The 23,378-nt window shown below is 51.1% G+C and overlaps 1 protein-coding gene across 1 annotated transcript in view; it reads right to left on the reverse strand.

Annotated features, from left to right (window-relative positions):
* Nucleotides 1–136: 136 nt before the first annotated feature.
* Nucleotides 137–23,378, reverse strand: part of VAV2 (vav 2 guanine nucleotide exchange factor) — a gene marked incomplete at its 5' end in the record, with an annotated part of 26,483 nt that continues 3,241 nt past the window's right edge. The window contains 21 exons of the mRNA XM_009573020.1: nt 137–184; nt 841–995; nt 4,183–4,306; nt 4,401–4,488; nt 4,593–4,709; nt 5,468–5,520; nt 6,135–6,209; nt 6,448–6,575; nt 7,835–7,856; nt 8,209–8,225; nt 9,014–9,102; nt 9,207–9,308; nt 9,906–10,015; nt 11,178–11,310; nt 11,553–11,638; nt 13,433–13,519; nt 16,206–16,274; nt 16,758–16,853; nt 18,164–18,263; nt 21,702–21,802; nt 22,429–22,497. Coding sequence (XP_009571315.1) covers nt 137–184; nt 841–995; nt 4,183–4,306; nt 4,401–4,488; nt 4,593–4,709; nt 5,468–5,520; nt 6,135–6,209; nt 6,448–6,575; nt 7,835–7,856; nt 8,209–8,225; nt 9,014–9,102; nt 9,207–9,308; nt 9,906–10,015; nt 11,178–11,310; nt 11,553–11,638; nt 13,433–13,519; nt 16,206–16,274; nt 16,758–16,853; nt 18,164–18,263; nt 21,702–21,802; nt 22,429–22,497 — 1,869 coding nt within the window. The remainder of the gene's footprint in view (nt 185–840; nt 996–4,182; nt 4,307–4,400; nt 4,489–4,592; nt 4,710–5,467; nt 5,521–6,134; nt 6,210–6,447; nt 6,576–7,834; nt 7,857–8,208; nt 8,226–9,013; nt 9,103–9,206; nt 9,309–9,905; nt 10,016–11,177; nt 11,311–11,552; nt 11,639–13,432; nt 13,520–16,205; nt 16,275–16,757; nt 16,854–18,163; nt 18,264–21,701; nt 21,803–22,428; nt 22,498–23,378) is intronic.

Consider the following 23,378-nt stretch of genomic DNA (forward strand, 5'->3'; position numbering starts at 1 on the left):
TAGGGAGTCGGCGAGAGCAGTCTTGGGAGGCGCCGGGCCGCGTCTCACGGGGAGCCGCGGGCGTCGGGACAAGTGTGCACGGTCTGCAGCGGCTCGCTCTGGGCGCTCGACGACTTTCCATCAGACATCCCCGCAGTCATTGCACCCCCTCCTCTTCCACGTACGTCGAGGGAAACCAGCCAACCTGTCGGGGAAGCGGAGAGGTGAGCTGGAGACTGGGGAGCTGAAGGGACCTCCTGTTCTGTCACCGGGACTATTCCCCCGCCACCACGCGCTGTTCCCGGTGAGCCATTTGTACGGTGCTGGATGCGCCCGCATCCCGATGCACGGTGGGGTCGGGGAGGCGGTGCAGCCGTCACCCTAATTTGGCACAGAGCTAGCAACTATACGTTGCCTTCGACACATAGGTTGACCGCAATATGTAAGGGATCAGGGCATGAAGAATCTGTCCCCGGTGCTACAAACTCTGTGGGACACCAGGTCAAGCCAGCAGCCTGCTGCTTTTACCCGGGATGCTGAGCCTTTCGCCTGCAGAGCCACTCCTGCATAAATCCCCCAAGTGCAAGTTTAAGGAAGAGCAGACTCGGACATCGCCCGAGCCGGCGTGCTCCCATCAGCTGCACGCACTGGACATCGCCTGTCACTGTCACACAGCACTGACTGGCAACACAGCGGTGGCTCTCGTGCAATGACAGCCCATCCATGAGCTGGAAAAGAGCAAGAGGGAGCGGGACACGTCCCCCTGTCCTGACGGCATGCTGCGCTCCGGCTGGGCAGGTTGAGAGCGGGGAGGACCGTGCGCTGCAGAAACGGGACAGGACATGATCTGGATGCACTCACTCTTCCGTTGGTTTCCCCCTTCCACCATCCCTGGTCCCCGCCAATCCTGCTGTAGATCTTCACCACGTCGCCCTCTCGCAGCGAAAGCTCCCGCATGTCCCGCGCCGCAAAGTTATATCGTGCCACCGCCGTCCCTATGACCCGTGGGGTGAACACTGCGAGGGGACAAAGCAGAGGGAGTCGGGAGCTGCCTCGCCGCGTGGGACCGGCCGAAGCCTGGGGAAAGCTTGGTGAGGTTCAACCTGGGTTTTCCACCGCGGCGCTGGCTCCCACTGCAACCCCACGACCTGGAGCAGCTCAGGTGGCAGGGCTGGCCTCATCTGAATTGCTCAGCCCCGCACGGACTGGGGAGGTCGGGGTTAAACTGGATTCCTGTTGGGCTTTAAACAGCTCCGTGGGCTTGGGAAGCCCCTCTCTGCTGACCTGGAGGGGCTTTGGTGGGGATCGCTGGGGTGAGGGGCACTTTTGTGAGAAGGTGGTAAAAGAAGAGATTTCATAGGAATACACAATCATTAACAATGAAATCATGGAACACTCCTGTTCCATTATCAATATCAGGTCTGGCTGCCACACAGCTCCCAGCACCTGATGGGACCACCTTGTCAAAAGATTTCACAAATCAACTCGTATTTAAACTACTTCCAAAAAATTGAGTTATTGGGATTGGATTCTCCTCGAGATGCTGAGCAAAACCTGTGTGTTTTGCCATGAGGAGGAACAAGCTGCTAACCCGGTATCCTCCCTGCTCCTGTCCCTGCCAGGGCCCTTGGAAACTCGGTCCCACTGCAGACGAAAAGGTGCAAAAGCACCCTGCAAACCCTAATGCTGACCGACAGCTTGTGAGAAGAAGCATGGCCCCGTGAGCCGTGCTGGGACCCGGCCTCCGCCAGCGCCAGCACGGCCCCAGCACCGCAGATCTCCATCGCTTCAGGCAGGGAGGGTCAGGGGAGGCACGAGGAGGAGCAGCGATGAAGGGGAAAGGCAGGGGCAGCGCTCAGCTCCCCTGCCCCAGCGTCTGGGCAGGGGGGAGGAAGGGAAGGTTGGAGAGCAACGGTGGGAGGGATGGGATGGGCAGAGGAGGAGAAAAATGCATCTCCTTTAAAGTTTGCAAAAAAAACCCCACCCTGAAGGGACGTCGTGTTTCGGTGAAGCTACCCTTTTTGTCCCAGGACTTTTGAGGATTAATTTCCATTTTAAAAGTTTGCAAACCAAGGTTGAACTAAGTTTGAGGAAAAGCTTTGCCCAGGTTTTCGGCTCTTGGGATGGAAGGAAATGAGGATGGCGATGGAGACGGTCCAGACACACAACGTGCAATCACTGGAGGGCTCGTCCGTCCTCGCCAGGCAGCCAGGCTGGAGAACGGAGCGAGAATCATGGCAGCTTTGAACTCTTTCATCAGGAGCTTGCTCAGAGCCCATTGCTGCACAAATTACTTTCTGCAATACCTTCTATGCAGTTAAAGGATCCCAAATTCCCAGAATTACGTTCTAATACCTTGAAAAGTCAAGTGTTCTTCCCAACCACAGCACCAAGGAAAGCACGTGTGGCTTTGCCAATGATTTTCCCTGTCCAGCCTAAAGAAAACACTGAAAGGTAAAAGCTTAAACGGGAAGAAATGAACTGGCACGGTTTTGCTCTGATCCCTGCCAGACAGACACCAGTCCGTAAGGCATTTAATCAATGGGGTTCAAAGGCCGGAGCACCGCTGCACTCTCTGCAGGGAGTCTGAGCCACAACACACATTTGACAGCGCAGGTTCCCCCCCGCCTCCTCAGCAAGGGGCTCCTGAGCAGCCTCAGATACCAGAGCTCAAAAACTGCCGGACATCGGGATGTTCTCCTTGTACAGCAAGGAGAAACGGTCTGGAAGACGGTGTGATGCCAATGCTCGTCTGGTGAAACACACGGGATAAGCAGGTCGAGCTTGAAGTACATCATGAGATCCCAATGCGCTAGATTCATTTTTTTGTTTATTTTAGCCCCCCTTCTCGAATAATGACAATTCCATCTCCTCCCTGCCTTGATTTTGGGGAGAGGGGAGAGCGCGTTTTGCTTCCAGGCAAGCCATGGTTAATTAACTTATTTCTAGGCTATGCCCCAGGGCAGCACTGGGGACCCCCCTGAACTGCCTGCGGGTGATGGAGGGACAGCGGGGACCCCGCAGGTCCCGCTGGCGATGGCTTTCAAGCTGGGGATGCTGCAGCCTGGGGAAGGCGGCAGGTCTCTCCGGCGGGGAGAGGCACTGGTACCTGACCAGAAGGGACTGGAGGAGCTCTGAGAAGAAAAGTTGAGGCCCTGAGGACTGAGAAAAGAAAAGTTGTAGGAAGCGCAGGAGGCTGCAAAGAGGTTAGAGAGAAACAGAAAGAGGCAGAACACGCATTAAAAAGGAAATTAAAAAAAAAAAAAAATTATAATGCACAATGCTTTAAAAGCCGACGGAGAAATATAGGGCAAAGCATACAGAAGGTCTTGCGCAGGAGCTCGGAGCTGGGACAACCAGCGGCAGGTCCGTCCACAGCCCCACAGCCAGTGTGGGGGCTCAAAAGTCATCCTAGGGTTGTATGTTATTGGAAAAGATATTTAATCAACGCTTAAAAACTATCTTCCTTTGGTATTCTTTTTAAAATATACCATGGAAAAAGTTTTTTAAAAAATGCATTTTTCCCCACAAAATAATTATTTCTGCACTCAGGCTTTTAGACAAAATGGAACATTTTGCAATAACCACTTTTTGCCTTCCATTTGTTTTGATTTTTTTTTTCTTTTTTTTTTTTTTAATTTTAGGCACAGACTTACCATTTCTACCATCATCACCATTAAAGGAGTCCCACTGGGATTCCAATCATCACAAGTGACACTGGAACTAGATCCATTAAAACACATGCACCAAAACTCACGTGAGCAGGTAGGACACGATCTATCCCGCTAACAGAGCATCACGTCTCTGCTCCGTACCCGCAGGCGGACGGGCTGCCCCTGCAGCCGCAGCTCCTCTCCGGCAGGACCAGGCGGTGACAAACCACCCCCGAGCACAGGGTGCAAAACCGCAGGAGGAAAACCAGAAAAAGCTCTCCCTGGGAGGCTGCACCCACTCTGCGGAGCCGCACGAGCTCGGGGGAGCAGCATCAGGCAGCCCCAGCTCGGCTGGACCCCCCCGGTCCCCGCCACCTCCTGCGAGACCCGTCCTCAAAATGCCAGCAGCCGAGCAGGAGACTCATTTGAAAATTAGGGGGCTCAAACCCTACAGCAAAGCTATAAATCCCTTCGTCCAGTCGGTACGCCTTGCTGAAAGGGTGAGATTTTCCATCAGGGGTTTAACAGTGCCCGACCGAGCTGGTTTTACCTGGAGAGCGGGTGAAGGTCCTGGAGGTAGAGCGCTCCCGAGATTTATAGGGGTATTTCAGCGTTGTGTCCAGCTGCTTGAAGCTCTCCTTCAGCGAGTGGCTCTGGTAGTATTCAACCAGCTCCTGCGGAGGATGGAGGGGCACCCGGCTGTCTCCGCTGTCCTCTGCGTGACTTGCAAGGACGGTGCGCGGGCTCAAAGGGGCTACAAAAACCTACCAGCAAGCTTTCAAACTTCTTGGCTTCCGTGATGTGAATCCAGTTGTCCTTCTCCACCACCTTGATGTGCTTCACCTCCTCGTTGAACCTGCAAACGGTAGCAAAGGCACTCAAAACATAGCCGCGTGCTCCAGCCCCATCTCGCCCTCCGCTTGTGAGTAATCCTAAATTACTAAATTAAGTATTACTCACTTAATACTGATGGCAAAGCGCTCGGCCTCGGCCGGCCGCTCCCGGATCAGGTAGGTGCCGCTGACATGAGATTTGAGCAGGTTGTCCGTCTGCTGCCGCTCCATGTTCCCTGCGAACCTGAGCCCAGAGGTTAATTGATTAAATTAATTAACTAAAAATCAATGCCTATCTTTAAAATAGGCATGTTTTAGACAAAAAGATACATCTTTTTTAAAGGCATGAAGGGCAAGTAGAGAAACAGGTCTCATCCAAAACTTCATGAGCAGAAAGGAAAGTGCCCAGAGATGTAGAAGAAGCTGCTCAGCCGCTGAACAGAGAGGATGAGCGATGCAGAGTGCAACCTCTTCCCTTTGAAGTCTCTGGTGTTTCCAGGGCACCTAGAAAATCCCACTAATTGGGAATCGGTCCCCAGGTGAATGAGGCTTCAGCAAGAGCTAGGGATAATTTAGACTTACGAATTTGAAAACCTGGCTGGAGCTGGAGGGAAGGAGCAGGAGGCAAGCCAAGCGCAGCCTCTCCCGCCAAGGCAGGAATTGCTTCCTTCCTCTCAAAACGATTTTCTGGGCACAGAAAACACAGAAAATGGGAAGAGAAACCAGCATCTCTCCTTTCGCCTCTGACCCTCCCCGTCAGTGCAGAAATCCCCTCTGACGCTGTGAGGGCTGCACCAGCTTTCAACACCCAAATGCTGCTGCAGAGGCTGCCCTGTGGCCGTGGGGGAGGTGGGATGCAAAGCATTGCTACCCTACGTTCATAATTCATTATTAGAGTGGATTCCTGACAAAGTAACAATTAAAAGGCAAGGTCGATATATCTTTCTGGCCAGAGAAAGGCCATTTGCAGCACGCTGCCCAGCGGCAGGCAGGGCGACTCACCACGGGTACGCCGTGTAGTCTATCTCCCGCGAGGGCGGCCGGCTGTTGGGAGGCTGCAAAGAAAGCATTGCTTATTACTGCGGAGCCAGCGTCTCGTCGGGCTATAGATCACGTGCGAGATGCTCCTCTCCACGGGAGAGTTTTCGTCTGCCAAGCCGTTTCTGAATTATTGGCTTCGGCGGCGGAGGGCAGTGTTGTAGCTGAGCATTTCTCTCTCAGCCTCCCAGCTGTGATGAGCACGCTGCATGTTTTCATTTACCTGAGCGTTTTTTAATTGAGAAGTGGCTGACAGCGTTGCAAAACATAGTAAAAAAAACCCCAAAAGTGCAGTTTTCCTGTACTGTGACTGATCTCAAGCGCTCTGGTCCCGAGTCAGCCCCGCAGAGGAGCAATGGAGTCCGGACCTGGTCACACCAACCCCAACCTTGGGAACTCGGGGCTGAGATCAACCTGACCAGACATTTGCAATCATGGGATGATGCATCCACCTCCTCACTAATTTGGCCACAATAAAAGGCCTCAATCAAGGTCCAGGGGTTTATTGGAAGGACCACGTCTCAAGCAGAAGGCTGAGAAGAGCAACAGGCACTGCTGGAGCAGTACCTCCCATGACAGCCCCCAGCACCCACCCCAGCACTCCCGGCTCCATCTCCTCTTTGGCACTTACCCTCGCATCAACGGGGCAGGGCTTTACCGACGAGCTGGGAAAATAACCTGACTTCTTCATCTGCAGCAACCGCCCCTGCAAAGCCAAGCCGGGTATCAGCCTGGGACGTGCATGGGGGAGCAACGTTTTTGCCGTGCAGGGACAGGGACGGTCCCCGCTGCAGCTCCCGGGCTCCAAACCACCTCACAGACCCCCCAGCTCCGGAGCCCCAGCACATCCCAGCACATCTGGGAAAGCCCACAAATAAAAGGGATGATGCAGAAGTCACTGGTTTAAAACTTCCTGGGAATTTCCCCAGGGGAATCGCTCTCACCTCCCACCACGGCGAGTCGGGGTCCCCCCTCAGCAGCTCGATCACGTCCCCAATTTGAAATGTCAGCACCGGCTTCCCTGGGGGGGCTGGGTTTCCATGGTAATTCTGAACCGCCACCATTTTAGGACCTGGAACAGATGCAAACCAGTTTCATCACCTAGACTCCGTTAACAAGAAGCAAAACAAAAATACACCCCCTCCAAGCCTGTTGTTCCTTATCCTGTGAACCGCAAATCTAACGGCACCGGCAGGCAGGATTTTGGGGCAGAAAGCATGAAAGCAGAAAGGAACAGTGCCCACAGAGAACGGTCTTGACTCCTGCAGTTACATGGATGGCTGAGTTCACTGAGCAAAAATAGTCCCACCAAGGACCGAGCCAAGCCAAAGCTCCGACTCCCAGCCCTGCACCTGGACTCGAACCTCGCCGTGGCAGACCAGCTCTCGTTAGGCGATGCCCGGCCAGCACCGAACCCCGCCGGGTTCAGCGGGGACACCCGCGATTCCCAAAGGGACCAGCGAACACTCGGCTTCCACTGAATTTCAGCTGGGCCTGGGACCCAAACGCCCCTGAAACTCGCAGTCTAAGTCCAGTTGTCTCGCCAACAACTGCACATTAAACAAGCTTCCCCAACTGCACTAAAACCACAGTGTTTATCTTCAAAATGCTTTCCCACCTCTGCCTCTCCCTGCCCAGCAAGAGCATTCTGTGCTTTCTTTTTTTAACCACCCATTTGATTCAGATTTCTTTTTGCCAAGCTTGGCTTTCCTTTTGACAGAAAAAGCACAAAAACAAATTGTTCCTTCTCCTTCGAGCCAGAGCACGGACAGGGCAGGCCCAGCACTCTATCAAGGCTAGTTTTAAGCAATGGAAAATATAAAATACTGCGGCAACCACCACGACTAACAGCCCCATCAGAGGGCAGCGCCCGGAGCTGCACATCCTCGCAGTGCGCCGGACGCGCGCCCGCAGGAAGATGCTGCCCATCAGCAATACGCTCCCTGCCAGGACGTGTTCGGTCTGCTTTGCAGGACGATTTGGCACAAGGATACTGGTGTGACGTGCAGAAGCTTTACCCGCGCGGCAGAGGTAATGCACCCAAAGAAACGACGTGGTGCTGGCGGCTGCAGCGAGCGAGGGCTGAGCCCAGGGAAGAGCCGGGTCTTTCCGCAGGAGCCCCAACCTGCTGCTTTGGGGAGCAGGGACAGGAGAGACCTCAGCGCCCCATCGCTTGCTGTGAGGGTGGCACAGGACCCTTCTGCAGCTACTAATGCTCCTTTCTGGTTTCGGAAGGAGCTTCTCCCTCCCACATGCTCAATGTTAGACATGCGCAGCCACAATCAACACGTTGCCTCTGTTTGCCTTCCTGCAACACAGGCATGCCCTTACCAGGTCCGGCACTCAGCAAATCCTGCAAAGAGAGAGGAAAAAGTCTCCGTGAGGATGCAGCACTCTGGGCTCCCTCCATGAGCACCTGCCTGAAGCCACCGGGACAAGAAACCCTCTCCTGAAACCTCCCTGGCACCCGCTGCTCGCCCCAGCCGGGTGCTGGCACCTCCCGAGGGCCGTGGTGCTGCCCAGACCGGGCCCATTTTAGGCTGGAGGAGAGGCCATCAGTCTCCAGTCCTGCCCCCCAGGTTACTGGGCCCCCCCGAGGCCAGTGCTGGCTCTTCCCACGAGCTGCCCGCACCTGGATGGGGCAAGGATACAGGCTCTGCCCAAGGCAGAGGGGGATGTGGGAAAAGGGCCAGCAAACAACGTACCTGGTCTGCTGAAGAACCTGCAAGAGAAATGTTGAAATAAGTGGTTAATTTAACAAACCCCGTTTTCTGTTTCTCTTGACGCTGCGACTATCAATAAACCAGGATCAGTGCTCAAACTTGATGGAGGAAGCACAAAGCAGAGGCTGGGGTCACTCAAGTCATCGCTCTGCACCGGGTGGGCAAGACCCGGGGAGGGACTGGAGCCCAACAAGGACTTTTTCACACTTGCACAAAGTTCTGCAATTTTGTTTCTTCCTCCCTCTACTCCCCACCCAAAACCTCCCCAAAGCCACCCCGTGACAGTCCCCTGCACCCAGCAGCGCCAGGGCTCTGACCCGGCGAGGGGAGCCGAGTCACAGTTTTGCCCAATTTAGATCAAGGACACAGATTTTTTTGCAGCGCTGTGGGGCATTTGGGATCCGGGGACGAGGTCTCTCCTCATCAGAAATGTGATTCCTGGCACGGACCCTCCTGCTTTCACTAACCAACATCATCTGATGAAGAAATCATCATCTCTCTTAAATGCCCTCCCGGCACGAGGGCTGGGTGATCCCACCTCGTACACAGAGCTGCTGCGATACTCTGACATACATGGAATTCAGCTCTTTGGTTTGGGGGGGGTTTGGTTAGTTTGTTTGGTTTTTAAACCACCAGCCACTGTGAATTACAGCCCTGGGAGGTAGGTGGGAGCGTACTCAGATTTTGTTATGCATTAACAAACAATAGTGCTTTATAGAGCGAATCTTTCAGATCATTCACACGCATTCACTTCCTTGGCACAAGCTAATGATGTGATACAACTCACCGATCTTGCAGGGAGGAATGATCTCCAAGCACTCCTTATGAGCACCCGCTCCACACTTGGGGCAAAGATAGCCCTGGTAGAAGGTTCCCCTGAGCAAAAAAAGAAATCAGAAAGTCCTAATTCAGCCTCAGCTTTGAGGTTTTCTTTCCGTGTTTTAATGCAGATGCAGAAAAGCTGGAAGGATGTTGCTCACCTTAGGAACATCCTGCAGGCTTTGCAGTTGGTAGTCTTTTCAAATGTGTACATCTGAAAGTTATGGTGATTTGCATTGGCTTTCTCTGGCTTTATGTTGGACCTAAGGGAAAGGACCGGGGGGTTATCAACCTGTCCCTACGAGCCACACTGCACTCGTGACCTGTCAGGGCAGCTGCTGTTTGCATTTCAGTCGAAGTTTGGAAACCACCCGGACAGATAAGAAATCAAGTGTGAAAGCAGACTCAGGGCTTGACTGCGCAGAGAAAGGATTTTGCCCATCAACCTTCCCCTGGGACAACATTGATGGATTTGGCCCTTGCCCGAGTCAATCAATAGCCCAGACCCATCCGTGCGGGGCCAACCCCTGCTCTGCTCAGGACCAGGTCCCCGCAGCAGCAGCCCTTCTCCTGCAACGCCTTCCTCCAGCCCCAGCTCAGTGCTCCACGCATGGCCTGACACCACGGCAATCACCGCAGGCGTCAATTCAGAGATGCACCACGCGTGCTTTGCTGCAGACCCTCGGGGTAGACGATTTCACGCTGCCTTTGCACAGGGAGCCATCCCAGTAAGCCCACGCGAGCTTCCCCATCACAGGCTTTGCTATCGGAGCTGGGCTCCAGTGACCTGCTGGTCCAAGACACTGTCCCCCCGTGCTTGGTGACTGCACGCCAGGGCTAGAGGAGCCACTCATGCTCACATTGCCATTTCAAACTGCTCCATCCACTTCCTCTTCATTTCCTCTGTCTTGCAGAAGAACTGGAAGCCCTGCTTTCCCTGAAGGTGAATTAGGTAGAAGCCGTATGACCACTGCAAGAGAAAACGAGAGCGCTGATCGGACCGCTGTGCTCCCAACGCCCGAGCAGCAAAATGCACCTTTTATTCAAGCACCTTATTAACTGCTCTCGGTGCCTGCCCCTGTCCCTTCTTCTGAAGGGCTGCTGAACCTTTGCACAGGTAACAGCAGGGCAGGAGGAAGAAGAGCTCCATGTTTCTCTAAAACACCACAACTAATGACGCCTGAATCAGCTGGGCACCGTGCACTAGGGCCAAATAGGATTTTATGATGGTAGATGAGAGAACCCAGGTTTTTCTGCTCCAGTGGATCCTCCCCAGCCATTATATCTCTCCCTGACAGCAACTGGCAGCCCAGGAGGAACATCTGACCTGCCCACTGCACATATGCTCTGCCTGTCTCATCACAACATTGCACAGAAAAACACAAGAGAAAATTGTGTGCTTTGCTTACCATTTTTCCATGAGACTAGAAAGCATAGGAGAGCAAAGTGGAAATATATTTCATTAAAACACAAAGCTAGCAGCATTTCTTCAGCATCCAAGGGGTAAAACTGGGCTATTCTTACCCAAATCTCACTTATCCCATTTGTACAATACCTCTTCCCATTGCACGTAAGGGGATTAAGCTAATGGGTCTCTGCTAAACTGATAGCTGGGAGGTTTTCCTTCATGACTGCAGTCTAAGCCCCAAACTACCGGCAAAATGATGTTCCTTCAGTGGCAACCGTGCTCCGAGTGCCGATTTTGGCAGCTGGTTGGCAACGCTCATGCTGCCTTTCCAGGCTCCTCCACCGCACGACTCGTGGGAGCGAGAGCATCCGGACGGACCTTCCCTCCCTGCCCTCCTCTCCGCCCCGTCTGACGTTTGCTCCTTGCCGGTCCCTTGCTGCCAGCAGGCCAGAAAGCAGGGAGCAGCTTCCTCTCTCCTAATCCCAATCATTCCCGTTTCTTCAGGGCTGTTTTGCAAGGACGGAGGTCAAGGATCAAGCCCAGCCCCACATTAATAAACATTTCCCAACTTTCTGTAAGGCTGCCCTGAAAGCTGAGCATTTGTTTTCCAGCTTTTTGCAAGCTCTGTTTCTATTTTAAAAGGCTAATGGGAATGTACTACCCAAGGACTGGCCCAAACAGCTCCAAAATGCTCTCCAGCAGAGCTAATCCCTGGTCCACCTACCTTCTTAATGTCCTTGTTGTTCATAGGGTCATCAGTCATCTTGTGGAAAAGCAGCTCAATAATTTCTTTCAGCTCATAATTGTATCCTTTCCTTTTGCAGACGATCACCACTTTATCAAATAAAAATAAATACCTGCCCAAAGCAAGCAAATAAACAAGCAACCCAGTCAAACATCTCATTAAGGTCCCCATTCAATGGGAAGTATTTGGAAAGCTCTGCAGAGCTTCCCAGCCAGGGCAGCTATAATTTCACATTGATGGTGATTCCTGTCAGTGCAACTCTAGGCAATCACTGAAATAAATGAGCACAAAGGGAATCGCCAAACAAAGGTGCATTTAGTTTGGGAAAACTTCTGAGCGCCGTTGCTCACCCACCTGTCCTGCTTGGTGTGGTTGACTATGGAGCGGACCTTCAGCTCGCCATCGATCTTCGGCCTCCCGAACTCCTCCAGCTTCACTTGCTGCAGAAAGCAAAGCAGGGCTGAGATCCACAGCCAGGGCTGGGACGATCCTTTGGAGACTGAAACCCAAACCCGCCTGGATTGCACAGTGTGCTGGGAGCATCCCACCAGCCCTGCCTCGAGCTGCAGAAGCTCCTGGGAACAGCATCGCCCTCGCCAAGGGGAGCCCACGCATGGGCATGGCCCCGGCATCAGGAACGGGACCACGGGAGATCCCTGGAGCTCCAGCACCAGCATCCCAGGGCAAGGCTCAGGAGTCAAAGCATTTTTGCAAGGTTTGGGATCCAGAAAGTAAAACCCCCACAAAATAAGCCGTTTTCCACAGATTTCTACACAACCAGAACCAAGGCTATTGTAGTTTTGATTCCCACCCTGAACCAAGACTGGAGATTTTGGGGAGGCTGGCACCTAACCCAAGGGTTTGGTTGGTTTGTCTTTCAGCTCAAAAGCCCTTGCAAACGTTGCTCGATGCAGCACAGCTGCCGAATGGGAATCGATCCCCTTGCATAGTTCTTACAGGGAAAAAAAAAAATATTGTGAAGCATCACCACTAGTCAGGAAAATAAATATTTTACACAGCTGTGTGTATAGTCCACAATTATTTCATTGCCGTGCCATGTGGGCTCTGTATACATAACACCAACCACTCCACAACGTCCCACCCGGTGCAATGAAAGGAAACACTGAGCAGAACGTGCGTGGGATTGATCTGCAGACAGAAGTGACTGCTTGGCTAACATCTCATTTCCCACGTGTCAAACTTGCTCTCTGGCTGCTGCAAGGAGGAGAAGTGGCTGCTTAATGCCCCCATTTACATTCCCGGTTTTACGGAGCGTGATGTCTGATTGTTTGCACAGATCAGGATTATCAAGACCGCTTCAATCAAAACCTGTGAGCCGCAACGGCCCATCTCCCACTGGAGAATTTTTGCAGGTTTCTCTTGAAAATTAAGGCCTTTGTCTCCGTCTGTTAAATAACCATCAATTAAAAGTTCATTGTTTTCAAATGAAGTCAAGGCTTAAAGCCCCCCAAATCCAGGAGCCCTCCAGGACCCCTCGGGCTGGGCAGCCCCCGGCGTCTCCCTCCGTCAGCCTTTTTGAAGCATCTCAGGTGTCAGCCCCCAAATTGCATTTTGCACAGCATAAAGCGTGACAGCAGAGCAGCTGCGCCTGCAGCTGACCAGCCCTCCCTCCCACCCCCCTGCAAATGTGGGGAAAAAGCTCGTTAGCTTGAAGCTCTGCCACCAGATATTAAATTAATGGGCTTGTTCAGGGCTAAAGTGAGTGATGGGTTGCACAGGGTCGGCTGATGCACAGTAATGGGGCCAAGCGTTTGATACCTCTGGAGTTTGGAGGATGAGATTCTCCTTAAAATATCTGGTTGAGATTTTGGGATTGGGTGCATACTACATGTGCCCTTCTCCTCCAAAGGGGCCTTGGGACACTTTCAGTTCATCTCTGTCCTCTTTAACAGCAAAAGAAAACCCACTTTAAATAGCAGACAGGAAATTAAATAGCAGATTTGGGGAATTCTTGGGTCCCCCCTACACCAGTAACATGGGAAAAAGTTGGAGAAAGATTTTCAGTTTAACACCACCACCAAAAGCCACCCTCCATCACAGCCAAATGGGTTTCGTAATGTAGCAACCACTTCTGGACCGTCAGCAAGAAGAGTCAGTGACCAGGGAGTGTCCGAACACACAGGGATCTTTCTTGGGTAGTAATTCCACAGAAAAAGCAAATATGTTAATAATAATCAAATTAAAGTGGGGAGTGAGAAGATTTTCCAACTTACCAGATTTTCTATAGAGCTCTGAAATTCACTTATTTTCTTTAAAGTCTCTTTGTCCCTCTTTACTTCATTTATGTACATGGCCAAGTCCTTCAAAGAAAAGTGAATATTGATTTTTATTTTCCAGATGAAACTAGTACCTGACCAAAGCAGAAAACACCCAAAGCCGCACTCCCCTCTGCCCTCAGCAGTCAGACCAGGATTCCAGCAGCAGCCCCGGACACCGCCAGCACAGGCTTCTTGTCCTTGCACTACTGAACCAGGCAGGCGCTGCAATTTTTCTCATTTCCCAGAAGATGGCAATGCATGAATCCAGTGCAGCACAGCAAACCCGACCCATGGCTTTTACCTGGCGAGAGCCCAGGCGAGCAGCCAGGCATCCCCTGCCTTCGCGCTTCTGCCCCGGCAGCATCCTTCTGTCCCAGCTTTCATCACTGAAATTCCCTTCATCCCCCCAGATACAAAAGCTGCGAGCCGGTCTCTGCTCTCAAAACATCCACGTCTGTAAAATAACTGCTCTGGACACATGGTAGCTGTGAACAGCACTTGATCCGGCTCTGCTCCGCTTGCTTCCAGCTGACCTCCCGGGGTGCTCCGCATGGCACCCGAGCTGGCCAGAGCGCTGGGATGGACACCCCGCGAGAGCATCCCCACCTCCAACACGTCTGGGCCTCCAACATCTCCCACCACACAAAGGCTGTGTTGTAAAATAAGGAGACGCTTGATGGAGCTTGTTCTGCCCTGAAAAATTCCTTGCTTACCCAAATTTTGACCCATCAAAGAGAAAGAACCCCATCCCTTCCACTAAAACAACTTCTTACACCCTTCGGAGCGTATTTTCTCTGCTTGTTTGCTTCTTATCTGCTCCCTGCCTCCTTGTCCTCAACAATAGCTCTTGTCAACACGCATTAAATCTGAACATGGGATTTTTTAAGACATCCCCTCCAAGTCAGACCTTCCTCAGCTTCCCAACATAAGAAGGGTTAATCACAGATGATAATCACAGATCTACGTGACAATACTTATAACATCACAAAATACCCCACCAGGCCGGTGGCAGGGATGGTTATGAAGAATGACAAAACCAAAAGCCCTATAAAGCGGCATCCTCCATCACGCCCAAGCATTTGCTCCCTGCTGCTGAACAGGGCGTCTCCTACGCAAACGGGAAACACAGTCCCAGGACTGTGACCTGAAACAGCGACAGCAACGTGCAAACCTGGGCTGCGGGATTTAACCGGGAACCTGCCTCACCCCCACCAGCACCCCGGGGCTCGGTTCTGCGCACTCAGGTGGAGGGTCGGTACCTGCACCGAATACCCCCATGTGCAATTTTTTGGTGCAAATCCTGCCCCTGCTTTGTGCAAACAACTACCTATGCAAAATAAAAGGGAGGTGAATCCCTTTGGGAAATGCAGCTCTCGCTGTAGATATTCACCCCCCTGCACGGCTCTCGCCCCAGACGGCAGCAACGTCCGCCGCCCACCAGCACGGCAGACAGAAAGGCTGGATTCGTGATGAAAAACTTCACTTTTAAGTTAAGCCTTGGTTTACAGATCAATTAAATCCAAACTGCACGGCTTCCTATGCCCCTGCTGAGCCCAGCGCGGTCGGAACTGCACCTGCGCTCTCCTGGCGATGGGGCGATGAAAGAGAGAAACCTGGCTGATGGCTATGAGCAGCTTCCTGCAAAAAATGCTGAGTCTGCAGTGTAGCCGGAGCTTATATACGCTTATTTATTAGCAGTGGTATTGGTGGGTGCCGAATTATGAGGCCATAAGCAGGGTTTAACAACCGTCACCAGTTTTAGCATTCGTTTGAGGCCACAGCCATGTGGTAGATCAGCAGGCTGCGAATGCAACGTCCTTCAAACAACCTTAACTTTAAAGCGACCTACATATCGGCTGTGGATTCCTGGGCTTGCAGGGATAATGGCTGAAAAGGTCACCCGGCTTATGTAAGTGCTGGGAAACGCCACGTCATTACAAAAGCTAGAGCTCAGAGGTAGAAAACAAAGTGACCTGAGAGCGCGGGAGCAAGCCCAGGGATGAATCCTGCAATGCTCTCCAGAGAGAAAACCTGGAGTTAACGCTCATCCTCAAGTCAGATTCTGCTGAGGATGATCCCTCAGTGGGAGTACTGGGCGGGGGGGAGAACACGCATCCAAGTCAGAAAACGTGTGGATGATTTTATTTTTTGTTGCTGAAGGTTTTCCTGAGATCTTTCAGCTGAAAGCTCAAAAAAACTTTAAATAAAGCAAAATTTTGACACCAGAAGTCTTCATTTGTGGAAAGAGCATCTCCCCCTTAATAAAAAAAAAATACTTGGATAAAAGGATTCCTAACCAGCGCCTGGCTAACAGCGCGCAGGCAGTGCTCCGCACGGGCATGGGCTCCCGTTTCTGCAATACTCCCCGACTTGCTGATACGTCTGGAGTTCCTCCAGATCCCTCCTAGCAAAAACAAGAGCTGAATCTGGCACGGCCTCTTTACACACAATAGTAATTAGTGAAAAGTCGTAACTTGTCAACATATACCAGCTTCCCCAGCTGCTTAAGGAGGAAGATAACAGCGATGCCTACAGATCTGCTGCGATGCAATCGCGTCAGATGGCAATCAATACACGCATGCATGTCCAAAAGGAGCAGATTCTGCCTTCCCTCGGCTATTGGATGGTTTTTCTATCTAAGTTTTTGTTTTACAAAAGGAGAGGGGTCCCATGCTGTGTTGCACCCCGAGCCCAGCGCAGCCCCGCTGCCGCTCTCGCCCTCCCGTACCTGCATTGCCTCCAGAGCCTCCTTCAACTGTTGCTTCTCTGGTCGGTCTGATGAATGGCTGAGCAGCTCCTGAAACAAAAAATAAAGAGTTCGGGTGTTGCTAGGAAAGCTGCCCACACCCTGCCTGCACCGGGCAGGCTATGACCCGCGGGCAACGGCTGCCTGCTGCCAGGCTGGTGGCAGGGATGCCAGGGCAGGCGGCTGCAGCCGTAGGACGGGGAACACACCAAGCGGCTGGTGCTTGAGAAATCTGTTACATGGAGTTGACGGGAGGAATTTCACACATAATCAGATTATATGCAAGCTTATTTTATATTCATTAACTGCCTCTTGTGGCTAACAAGTGCAGAATTACCCTAGGTCACCATACTTTAAGAGACGGCACAAATATTATGTCGTGTTAAGTAGCTCTAGTAATTATTTCATTTGAAGGGGGGGAAAAAAAAAACCCCTCACTCTGCATTTGGCAATGATTCACTCTCCATTGTAAAAGCCGAAAGATGCTAAGCGAGGATGGCAGCTGGAGAGAAGTGCCAATGTTGAAACACTTACTTTTAACAGGAGATGATATTTCAAAACTCTTTGCATTGGAACCACCAGCAGATCTTGCAATTTAAATTTCCCATCCTGAACCTTTAGTGTGCATTCCTATTAAAGAAATCAATACATCAGCAGTGAAGCCGCGGGGGGGAAAACAACAGCTCCCCCACAGAAAAAGCCTCCTACGTCCCCCGTCACGTTTTGCTTCTGTAAACTCAGTTCGGATGAGAAACGGCTCGTGGTCCCTGCAAGCACCCCCACTGCAGAGGTTATGGAGGAATAAAACACAGGGTCTGGACCCTAAAATACAGACATTCTCATGCAACTGAGCTACTCCAGCTTAATGAGATACTGCTCGTTAGGGGAGCACATGAATGCTCTCAGACCTCGGGAAATGTCAAACGAAACGCATTAGCTTAACTCACCTCCTGGATGGTTTGAACTAATGCATTTTATTTGCGAGGGGCTGGAAGCAAGCACGCAGACAGTTGCTGTGGCTTCGCTGATAAGCATTAAGTCATTAAGATGAGCTAATGTGATCGCAGGAAGTTTTGCGACTGCTACCTTTGCCCAGACCCATTTAGATCCATGACTCCGCTGTGGTGGCTGAGACCCTGTGTGCCCCCCCGGGAAGATGAGCAGAGCTGCCACGAGGGAGGGAGAGAAAGGAAAAGCACGGGAGCAACTGGATGTTACAGCAACTGGCTTGATGCAAGATCCAGTTTTAAAAAATGATTAAATGCAGTTTTATCCCTGAATTGGGTTGCTACTTTTGCACAGAAAAATCAAACAGCGTTTGTGAAAAACGAGGTAGCATGTACAGACAGCCCAGCAAATTCACATTAGCATCGAGACCAAAGCAGGAATTAAAGCCGGGTAAAACAGCAGCTCTAACAATGCATCCCTTCTGGGGCTCCTTTGATTTACTTAATAACTGGATCAGCCCCTATTTAACTCTAAGCCTTTACGCTGGGGAAGGAGCGCAGGGGAGTAATCCGGGCGTTCGCCTGGGGACCGGGGTTCGCCTCTGACTGTCCCTGATGCTGCGTGTGCCCTTGGAAAGCCACTCGGCTCCTGGCTCGAGGACGCTCGGTGCCTTTGGGTCTCCCTGCACAACTCAAAGAGGAATTTTTCCACAACCAGTCCCACTCAAATAAAGTCACCCAGCTTGTTTTAACTTGGACAAACTCGGGGGAGGAAGGAGAGAGAGCAGGTCTGGCAGGGAGATGAAGGGGCAAGCAGAAGATCAGGACAAGCTAACCCCCAGCTTTGCTCCCTCTCCGGGCAGCACAGACTCACCCCCACATCCCTCCCCGCTCTTGCTAACTGAAGCATTCCCAACACGCCCTCAGCTCCTTCCAAAACCCGCGACAAGGCGGGTGGGCAGCACTCGGCCCCAATGCCCCCTGCCCCCTCACCTCCACCTTCTGCCTGACGTCCTCCCGGTTGGCGAGGAGGTGGTTGAGCGTGTTCTGGGCATACTCCATGTGGCTGCAGTACTTGCCGTAAATCAGCAGCCTGTAGAGGGGGAAATCACAGATTTAATCGGAAACACTTGCTGGCAGTTATAACCTGTTATAAAAGATATATATACTCATATACAGTGAAAGGACAAGGCAAACAGCTATTCCCCCATATAACCGCTTAGCAAAGTATTAACACTCTTTTACTGCACGGCTTTTTAACATTTAAATCTTTTGAAGTTTCCAGAGCTGGAGCCCATCGGGTGATTCAGCTCACGATGAGCAGAAGGGGCTGAGGGGCCAGAAGAGTCTGTTTTTGGAGGTACGATGGCTCATCCCTCCACTCCCGAGTGAGATATATTGAACCACCGCTCCCCAGGAGCTGTGCTTTCAGAGCATCACAATAATAAAGGGAAACCCAGCTCCACGCTGAAAGACCTTTCCTAGAGCAGGTTACAAAGTGGGTCTACAAGAGCTAGCTGCATCCCAGGTACAACAGCCCAAATATGAAAAGAAACAGTGAAGATCTGCAGATTAACTAAACCACGAAGAGGGGGTGAGCGCTGAACCCCTGCAATCCAACACCATGGCTCCTCGGCTGTAGCCGGCTTTTTCTCGCGACTACCCCCTCGCCACAATCCCCTTGATGTCTCAATAGACGTCCTGCCGCCCCGATGGCCACGTGCCGGTTTTCCAGCTGTGCCATATTAGCACCAGGGCTTGCGAAGGCAGAGCAGGGATGCACTTCCAAGACCAAACGACAACAAAAATCCATTTCCCGAGAGCATTTCCCAATGCAGCTCGCTCAAGCCCATGTATTCATCTCCCAAAAAGCCTTCATTTCCCCAGTCACAGCAGCTCACAGCCCAAAAAACAATTGCCACCGCCGTGGCTGATGTTGTCCCTCTATCTGAGGGTTTCTGGACATTTCACCAACTAAGGAAGAAGGGAAGAAACTCTTGATTCTTGAGACATGCCCAGAACGGATGTGGATGATGATAATTTCCACCTCATCAGAGAATGAGAGGCTTCAAATCCCCTTAAAACCCAAGGACACATTTTAGAAAGCTCGTTGCTCCTTGCAGGATGGGCCACAGGGACCTAGAGATGAAGAGACCAGGTTATTTGGGGAGAGAAGGTTATCACAGCCTTTGGAAACACAATGAAGGTCTGTATAGATACCCCAGGCTATAAATTTAAACACCTGACACAAAGAGAGCAGTTTTGCTCTGGATTCCTCCTTTTTCACTCATTAATTCTGCACGACAGGTTTGGGTTTTCCCCTCCTTCCTTGGGTTAACTGCATTGCTGCTGCTAAGAGACATATTCCATCACACGCTGCAACTCAACCATTATTTCGAGGCCTCATCTCTCGATGGAGATGATCTGGGAGCACCTGACCCGGTGTCGCTCCATAAACGTGGGACTCTCAGACCCCGGCGGGGAATTGAATAGAGAGATTTATGGGAGCCGCAGTCCCCGGCGAAGCAGCAGCCAATACAGATTATTCTTTTGCCTTTTCCCCTTGACAACTTCTGAACATGCACAATAATAGCTACCTTGCCAGCACTTGGAGAGTTTCAAAGAGGCTTCAGGAGCATAAATTCAAACCTCGGGCTTTCAGAGAAAGAGATTTACAAACTATTTCTTTCCAAAAGAAAAAAAAAAACAAACCACCTGCAAAGCAGAGGAGCAATACATCATTTTCCCGGGATGTCTCTGAGGATGCGTAGGGAAGCAAGAGCTATTTGTCATGGATACATTTGATGGAGGAAGGTCTTATATACAGGGACCAAGCAGGGACTCTGGAGGTCCACGTTCCCTTCTTGGTGGGGTAACACCGTCTCCCCAGCTGAGCTCACTTTCTCCTCCTGCACCCCCATTTCCTTGCTGTAAAAGGTAGCATCATCATCTTTCCTGACGTAGGAAAGGACCCTGCCTATTTAGATCAGGTTGCTCCAAACTCTTCATCCCCGAGAGCCTGACTTTGGGGTGTTCTCCAAGCCATAACTCCCTGCGAGCAGCAGTTCCCCGCGATGCTGAGGTCCCCGAGACCCCCACGGCTGAACGCAGCTTCGGAGCTGCCGTTGCGACCTCGCAGCCATCGGTCTGGCTCCTTCATTCGCCTCTCAGGAAGGCTTTTAGGCCCTTTAAAAAGTTGCTTGCAAACTCCCTTAGGAACTGGGCCAGTTCGTTCACCCGCCTGCATAAAACCCATCAGCTACCAGCGCCCTGCTGAGCTCCCCCCAGCAGATTAACAGAAGCAAACATTTATTTAAAGGCTGCCAGCCCAAAAACGAGCCTCGTGCTCCTGCACAGCCACACGGATCTCCCTGGGAGCAATGCCACCTCCACGACTCCTCCTGTGTCCCTTCCCTGCTCCCTGCGTGCACAGCTCTGTCCTGAGCACAGTCGGCAGCGGCTCGGCTCGGGATCGCTGCCCGGGGACAGCACGGGCATGTACCGAGCCGAGCCAGGAATTAGGAGATCAAAATCACATAAGTGAGTTTTACGAGTATTTTAAAATTATTTGCATTCTTCTTTGGAAACTTTTTTTTATTTAATCCAGAAAACATTCCCTTTCTAAAAAGAGGTGCTGCGAATGATGGAATATCTGACCTTACGGTGTATTATTAATGCAGAAGGTATTTTGGGAGTTATTGACTTCTGAATGGCATTTCTGTGTCTAGACACTGGTTTAATCACAGTGAAATAACACCCTGGCATGATTCCACAATGAATCAGGCCTTTGATTAGTATTAAGGATATTAAAGGCTTTTATTAATCTTATCTTTGCATTCTGGGGTGCTCCTGCTTGCAGCTGCCAAAACACAGAATCTATTATGTTTGCGAAAGCAACTTTTACATTTATTCATCATGCGATAGGTGCGGGACAACAGCAGTGCCAAATATGCGATTTTTTAGAGTGAGCAATCGCTTTGATCTAACCAGAGCAAAGTCTCCCCTGCAGAGAAGTCATCCTACCGCTCCACAGGGCCTCAAACCCCGCTGCTGCTTGCAGGAGAAGACTACAAACCCTTGAAGGCGAGTGAAGTTTTACTCCATTCTGGCTCGCCATAACCGTAGCGTTCCCATCTTTATCCCCTCCGATACACCCCTGTAAACGCACTGTATGCTCAGCCTGCAAAACCACCGGTGCATATGGGAGGCTGTGAGCCCAGTAAAATTCAGCTGCAGACACGGGCTTGCAGGAATAAGCATCTACGAGAGCCACACCGATTTAGCCAGGTCAGTCAGGGAGGACATGTCCCAGCCCCTGCCCCACAAGTGACACCGTTATGGCTGGATTTGGTTGCTTAAGTGGCGGCACTGAGGGATGTTTCAGCTGCCCGAGAGCATCTAGCTGCCGAGGCTACAAAACCGGTCTGGTGCAACAGGCATTTCTGTTCCAAATTCTGAGATGGGCCCTGCAAATATTAACCCGTATCTGTTAAAACTGGAGCTGCCTGAAGACTGGGTTTCCTTTACTTACCTCTCTTTGAATTCCAGAAACACTTTTGCCAGGCTGCTTCCTCCAGACATCATAGAGACGTCGATGGCTCTCAGGAAACTGAAGTGCACTTTAATTAGGTCCTAAACCAAAGAAAGAATCAATACTTTAAACACATCCAAAGCGAGTGGGCAAACAGAGTCTAAAGAAATGCACACTCACTACTTAATCAGGCAGTCATTTTCTCTTCTTTTTTTTTTTCTCTTTTTAGCTGTTTTTAAAATAAGTCATTCTAGATGCAGCCCTAAATGGCCAGGAGTAGAAGGGTGTAATTCTGTTAGGAAGTTACACAGTGATAAACGCCCCAGGATTTCCATGTGTATTAAAGTCCCTTTTGCAGGTCTGGAGGGAGCGGAGGAGATGGGCAGGCTCCGACCCAGACCCCCTGCAAGCCAGCGTAGAAATAAATCCCTTCCTCGCGGTGTGCCCAAACCATCTCTAAGTACAGCTAAAATACCCAGCCCCAGCCCTGGAACATCCTCTGTATAAAATTGCTTTCTTACCTAGAGTTCATATAGTCCCCAACTCTAAAATTTAGTGTTAAAGAATATCTCCTAAACCCGAACAAGCTCCGCAGCACATGAAGGACTGAACCTCTACAGGTGAATGCACAAATCTAACGTGAAATCTGAGTCTTCTCTTAAGCAGGAAGGTGGCTGAGCTGCCGTGAAAAGAACAAAGATTTAAACCACAATGTCTATGCCGTTACCTCCAAATTGATAAAAATAGCTTCCATGTCTTGGGGAGTCAGTACCAGCCTCAGTGGGTTCATATAGTTCTGCAAGAGGTAAATGGAAAAGGGATTGAAATACCGGAGAGGAGCGAGCAAGGGTTTTTTTGTGCAAGGAAGGTATTTTTCCCTGCTTCACCAGTTGCATTTACCTGGGCAGGGAGAAGCCAGGTTTTAATGAATTTAAGCACCTGCAAAGGCAGACGAATGACAACACAATTCTCAAGACCGGGCTGTGCCAGGGACCCAGGACCCAGTGGGAGCCAGGAACCCCCGTGGGTGCTTCTTCCCCCGAGCTCCCCTTGGCCCCCACGGGTGGGAAGGTGCAAGACCCCCACCCGTGGGTGGGCGCAGACCCCTCTCCTGTTAAATCTGCAGGGAGAGAGATTTAAATGCACACGGTTTCTTCACCTCGTTGGAGTTGGGAAGAGCTCTGAAGCATCTTTTCAGCTCTTTGATTATCTCACTAGAATTTTGCCCTTGAAAAAGCGCCGATGATGTGATTACACTGGAAATGCCTTTCTGAACAAATACATATTAATAGAAACGTCTACATGACTTGTAACTACAACCCCCCCCTCCGATGCAATGCACCAAAGACAGGACCTCTACCCATAACACGCCGCCAGAACCTACTGAGCCTTTGCAAGCTTTTTAATGGATATCAAAGCGATAATTTAACTCTTCCTTTAGACTGAACCAGCAGGGCTCTGGCTGTTTCCAAGGAATAAGGGCTATTTACATAAATGACATGTATGTTGGGACATTTTTATAGAAAATGGGAAATGTTATTCCTCTGAGCCGGTTTCGCTCACAGCTTCTTTGGGGGAACTTTCAGCAGACAGAGGCAAATAATTGCAAAAAGGGAGGAAACAAAAGCGTTAGGGTGATTAGAAATGGCAGCTTGATTTTCACTATTGTTCTTCATT

This window comes from Fulmarus glacialis, unplaced genomic scaffold, assembly GCF_000690835.1.
Source record: "Fulmarus glacialis isolate BGI_N327 unplaced genomic scaffold, ASM69083v1 scaffold21342, whole genome shotgun sequence".
NCBI classification, from domain to species: Eukaryota; Metazoa; Chordata; class Aves; order Procellariiformes; family Procellariidae; genus Fulmarus; species Fulmarus glacialis.